Source organism: Anolis carolinensis, chromosome 2, assembly GCF_035594765.1.
Source record: "Anolis carolinensis isolate JA03-04 chromosome 2, rAnoCar3.1.pri, whole genome shotgun sequence".
In the NCBI taxonomy this organism is placed as follows: Eukaryota; Metazoa; Chordata; class Lepidosauria; order Squamata; family Dactyloidae; genus Anolis; species Anolis carolinensis.
Genome location: NC_085842.1, coordinates 245,099,800 through 245,105,799, shown reverse-complemented (window position 1 = coordinate 245,105,799; position 6,000 = coordinate 245,099,800). Strand labels below are relative to the sequence as shown.

Below are 6,000 nucleotides of genomic sequence, written 5' to 3'. Positions count from 1 at the left end.
AGAAGTGCTTGGTGCTAGAAGTCAGTGAGGTGACATTGAGTTTCTGCTCCTCACTTCTTGGTGGCCCTCTGAAAAGCTGCTTTACGGCAGTTGGGAGGTACTCCAGGACAGAAGGTGGGATGGTGCCATGCATATGGGCACTGCTTGGTTTAACCTGGGTAACCTCTGAGGTTAAGCTATTTATATTCCACTTCTCTGAAATATAGCCTCTCAAACAGTCTTAGAAATAATAAAAATCTTGGGAAAAACACCTATTAATACATTACAACACCACTATCAAAACTGAGAAAATGAAACAAAGTTTGATGTAGTTAAGGAAGGTAAAGTTAAGGGTTTTCCCTGACCCTAAGTCTAGTCGTGTCCGACTCTGGGGGTTGGTGCTCATCTCAAATTCTAAGCCGAAGAGCTGGCATTGTCTTTAGACACCTCCTAGGTCATGTGGCCAGCACGACTGCATGGAGCGCCGTTACCTTCCCGTAAGATCTATTGATCTACTCACATTTGCAAGTTTTCGAACTGCTAGGTTGGCAGAAGCTGAGGCTAACAGCGGGAGCTCACCTGCCTCCCCGGATTCTAATTGCCAACCTTTCGATCAGCAAGTTCAGCAGCTCAGCGGTTTAACCAGCTATGCTACCAGAGACTCAAAGTTAAGAAAAGAAAATTCATTTTAGCTACATACTGAGTTTAGGCCGATTTGATTAAATGCAATTTTAAACCATTCTTAAAAATCTTCTTGAATTTGTAAGGCAGCAAGCATAAAAAAAACAAGTTCTACAGTTGGGGACCCAAATTCCAGAAAGTCCTGTGTCTTGTGCTTATCAATCTAATTGACCAAACCAATAAGTACAAGCAAGGCATCCCATGACAAGAATACATTCAAGAGGATGGACATAATGAGTTACAAGCAATGCTATTATCTGTAAGAAGTTCTTTTTGAGGTAACAAGGATATAACAAAATTACAAGCAAGAGAAAAACTATTTCGCTTCAATGTATCATTATTATCTAAAGTTATTTGGAGGAATTTTTAGATGCATTTTGGTAATATTTTTTCAAAAATCTTTAAAAGGTAACAATGTAATGTAAAAGTATCAAGCACTGTTATGGATATTATGGATACTGTAACAAGTTATCTTTTTCATTCTCATAACGAGTAACAGTAAGTGGTTACATTTTAAACACTATGATAAGTAGCAGAACAGGTTATTTTATAAAGTAACTTTCTAAACTCCAGGCAGGTGCACAGTGATTCCTTGACTTGAAAATTTAATTCATTCTGTGACTGAGCTCTTAACTCAAAATGCTCCTATCTTAAAGCAATTTTTTCCAATTGAAATGCACTAATATACTATTAATCCATTCCATCTCCCCACCTCCACCCCATTTTGTTAAGTGCCTTTAAATAAGAAAATGTACTTTATAAATAACAAATATGTATGTATAAATGTACATTCACATGTAACAATAAAAAATATCAGTTTTTAAATGGTAGAAATACAAAGTTGTGGCAAGGAAGCACAGAGCACAAAATGAAGAGGCAGAAGCATCATTTTCTTCATACTGTGCTCATTCCAGCCTCCTTCCCTCTTTCTCTCTCTCTCATGAAGCCAAACATACCAGGAATAAAACTGCACAAAAATCAACTAACCCAAAGTTCCTCAAAGTGGACAAGAGCAAAGCAGATAGCAATCTCCCAAAGCAGACGAGAGCAAAGCAGACAGCAATCTGCCAAAGTGGACAAAAGCACAAGGCATGAAGGACTGTGGCTGCTCCCTTAAAGCCCTAAAGCCCTATACTCTGGGACTATCACCCCTTCTGATGCTAGTGCTTGACTCAAAATGCTGCTCTTATGTCAAACCCGGCCTGAGCAACATCACTTAATTCAAAATGCTCTTAAGTAGAGGTTCCACTGTATATGTCTGAATGCAGTTCTTTGGACTCAACCACGTAAAGCTTTTGAAGCAGAAGTGTGTGACTCCAGCCCACAGATCATTTCTCCTTTTCCCATGAGAGTTGTTTCCAGATGTTGTCCCCATCCCAACAAAGGCTGCTCCTACTACTATGAGAGTAAACACCATTGTTTCTCATATGGGTGTGGTCTACATGGATCTTTAAGGAAAAAAGTGCAGAAAAGTCTGAAGCAAGCTTACTTAAGTAAGCCAAGTTTAAATGGCACATCACACACACACACACACTCCCCAAGGTATGATTTGCTACTGGAGCACAAATTGGGGGTTTGCGGGTGGGGGGTGGGGGGGTGTTAAAGGGTAACAAATACAAATATTTGGCCAAATACAGCAGGAATCTTGCTAAGTTCTTTTGATAAATCTTGAACTTAAAAAATGATAAAGAAGAAGGTGCCTAGAATCAAAAGAAGAGGGAAGAAATGACATATATATGTATGTAATTTAAAATACATTTATTAAATTGCAGGATCTTTTTGTAGGATCAGTTTAGAATTGTAAGAAAAAACGGTTAAAAAGAGGGTACAGACTCTTCCAAATACCTTCAGTCTTACACTGCCAGAGTATCTGATGAAAAGCAGTGATTCCATTATGTATAAAGTCTTCTGGTAAGCAACAGAAGATCATATTAACATAGTCTTGTCTTTAGCAAAATCATTAGATCCTCTTATTTTCAATTTAGGCTTTCAATCTGCTTCACTAGTAAATCTAGAGTTTCATCTTTATCTTCCGTGTCACTTAGGTCTACTGCAGAGCCTTCCTCCAATTCTCCCATTCTGTTATTTCTCCTTGGATCAATTTTGGAAGAGTGATTCTCAGTCCTTATGTCCAATTTGGAATGCTCATTCTCACTCTGAATCCTAAAACAAAACATACACAAGATATTGTTCCTGAATTTTCGAGCTGGGATGTGTTGGGACAGGAGAAAATATCTTTTATACTGCTATACACACATTTACCACAACAAAAACAAGAATGAAACCTTAAGAGAATACAGCCAACCAGTCAGAATGTGACTGGCCCAGAAACAGCAAATTTATACATGCTGCTGCCCAAGGAGCAATTGTTTGTACACTAGTAATAAGAACAATTATTCTGCATAACAAATCATCACTTCACAAATACAAATCCACTTATAATATGTTACCCAATCATACTTTGAGTTCAACCTTTCAAAGTCAGTAAAGGTTTTGGTCACAAGCTGTTAACTGAAATAAAACCACACATTTAATGTGCCTTTACACGCTATTTTTCTCAACAGCTGCAAAAATACCAGTGTCATTAATGCTTTTCTCAACATTATTGAAAATGCTATACTTTGGTTTAGTGCCAGTAGCAATATTTTCTTTTTTTCCCCTTCAGTCATCTTGCAGAGAAAGAGAAATGCATTTTCAAATGCTGTGAAGCAAGAAGAAATAATCTTAAAGGAGCATAGGGCAAAATAACAAAAATATAATATAATTAGAGCAGGTGGGGATAAGTGTGGCTTTGGGTTGTGACCCCCAGTTCTCACTGACTCAGATATACCTCATGTTATTATTTTTCAGAGATGTAGCAGACAGTAAAATAAAAGATTCTGCACCTTTCAGAGAATTGGAGAGGGGGAGGGGGAAGGTGGGATGACAACAACACATTTATAATTTAGTCACCACGCCCAGGCTACATTAGGTGATTCCTCAAGAAATATAGAAATAAAATGGTACCTGAACAGTACCTGGCACACTTACGGAATCACAATTTCTTCTCTTTTTCCACATTTGGCACATAGATCAAGTTCACAAGCACATGGCTTACAGATAATGTGGTACGAATCCTTTACAGTCTTCTGCAAACATTTTACACTATTAAAAGAAAAAAGTAAGTAAAACTGTAAGTATAACCTTTTGCACATTTAACCCACAATCAGGATTATCACTCAAAAGTTTCAGAATACAGAAGTACAAAATACAGAATTCAGAACTTGGCAGAGCTTCTGGAAACTGTAATCTAAAAAAGGAATCTTCTCAAGCTTTGACAAAATTTGCGTCTTTACTCTGAAAGACAGATTGACCTTAAAGGAATCAGGGACATACTGTATTTTAAAAAGGAAATAAGTATTTAGAAACACTGACATATAAACAAGACCAGTAACAGTAAGAATTATCTTATAGGGCCCAGATACTGGCAAGGCTGAATATAACAAAATAACAAAATGGGGAGCATGCAATGAAACTGAAAAGAAAAAGAAAACATGTTTTGAGATTCTGAGAAAAGGTATTTTACTTGCTGATGAATTTAAACCTTTAAAGCCTATTGCCGGGGCTACTTAAAATTGAAATTGCAGCAATTACTGAGCTATGAATTCTAAAGCAATTTATTGGCAAAATTGGGATCCTTGTTCAGACATTTCAGCAGGTTTTTCTTTTTAGCTAATATGTTTTTTTTCCAGCATCTTGTGATGTGTCTCCTCTTTCTCTTCATCTTTATACTCTCCTCCTCTTGGAGGGTATGAACTTTTGTGTTTAATCTTTAGAAGAGCTTCCCATCTCTAGTTCTCGAAGATGTACTATGTCACATTGGAGTGTTTTTGTCAACTTATATTTTAGCGTTCTAGCTTCATCCCAGCTCTTAGCACTCTGCTATTCATTTCTTTTCAAGAGGAAACTAACACTCACTTTGGTCATTACATTTATATTTTACCTTTTCTCCACTGAGCTTAAGTAACATACTAGTTTCTCCTCTTAATTTACCATATTTACTCAAATTGAATGCTCCTTTTTGGGGGGGCTAAATTAGCTTCCCAAAATTAGACTGCACATTACATTCTTGTAATATGATAATTTTAGTGCTGAGCCAAAGCAAAAGGGGAAGCTGGAGCTCCTCTTTGAGGGATGTAATCTCAAATTTAATTCCCATAGCCCAGTTCTATACAATGTTGGGATTTGTAGTTTGGCAAGGCATTAGCATTCTTTGGCAGCCCCCATGATCCCAAACTACAGTCCCCATGACCCCACAGAATTGAGCTAGGGCAATTAAAGTGGGTTTATTCTACAGCAGTGGTTCTCAACCTGTGGGTCCCCAGGTGTTCTGGCCTTCAACTCCCAGAAACCCTAACAGCTGGTAAACTGGCTGGGATTTCTGGGTGTTGCAGGCCAAAACACCTGGGGACCTACAGGGTGAGAACCAATGTTCTACAGCATAGATGCATCCCAAGGTTTATTTGTCATTGCTGAAAGCTTTGGTGTTCTAACACTTTTGTTTTTAAAAGAAGGAATTGTAAGCATGCAGCCACTGTTATGTGAACCTTTTCTGACGAAATTACAAAGAGTGCATTACATCTGCCAGCTAAAATATTTTTTTGGTTTCAGGGCTTTGAAAATTGAGATGTGCATTAGATTCCATGGCGCATTAGACTCAAGTAAATACAGGTTATTTTAACTACATATTCAAGGAGACCCAAGGCTGTACTGTGAATTTCATAGCTAAGAGGGGACTTAAACCTGGATGCTGTAAGTTGCAATCCAAATAAGGCTCACTGTAGCAAATAACATATCAATTATATCAAAAAACCAAAGAACAAAGTTTTTTTTTGAGTTGTTTTTTTTTTTGGTTGGGGGGAGGGGGGCGGGACAAGGCACCAGGGAATGAATGAGTCTTAATGACAAATTCTCACTCCCATAAGAAAAAACAGTATTTTATAAAGATTTTCTTTCTGACAAAGGGGAGCAGCACTTTGTGGCACCTCTTATGTATTTATTCTGCATTTTTTACATGAGCTGCATTATCACCATCATCATCATCATCATTATTATTATTATTATAGATACATTTGCTATTTTCACTATATAGCTTATAGTTAAATGTCCTTTCCTTAAAATGGTGTAAATTCTCAAAAACCCATTTGGAAGAGAGAGAAAAACCATCTGCTACCAGAATAATATCATGGAGGTTAGGATTCACAGGATACTGATATAAGGTGACTTTCCTATGACATTTCCAACTTGATAGTGCCCCCCCCCCCACTTTTTCTGAGTGTCTTTACTGCTATACGCTAAGGG

At 37.5% G+C, this 6,000-nt stretch overlaps 1 protein-coding gene across 3 annotated transcripts in view; it reads right to left on the bottom strand.

Annotated features, from left to right (window-relative positions):
- Positions 1-2,403: 2,403 nt before the first annotated feature.
- The window catches only part of c2h9orf85 (chromosome 2 C9orf85 homolog), a 28,469-nt gene continuing 24,872 nt past the window's right edge, over positions 2,404-6,000 (bottom strand). The window contains exons 3-4 of one of the 3 annotated variants that reach the window (XM_003216481.4): positions 3,691-3,804; positions 2,404-2,823 (exon numbers count right to left, since the gene is read on the bottom strand). In XM_003216481.4, the coding sequence (XP_003216529.1) occupies positions 2,637-2,823; positions 3,691-3,804 (301 nt within the window). In that variant the 3' untranslated portion in view covers positions 2,404-2,636. Of the gene's footprint in view, positions 2,824-3,666; positions 3,805-6,000 lie in introns of all 3 variants that reach the window. The other 2 variants (XM_062971992.1, XM_062971993.1) reach the window with 2 other exon arrangements.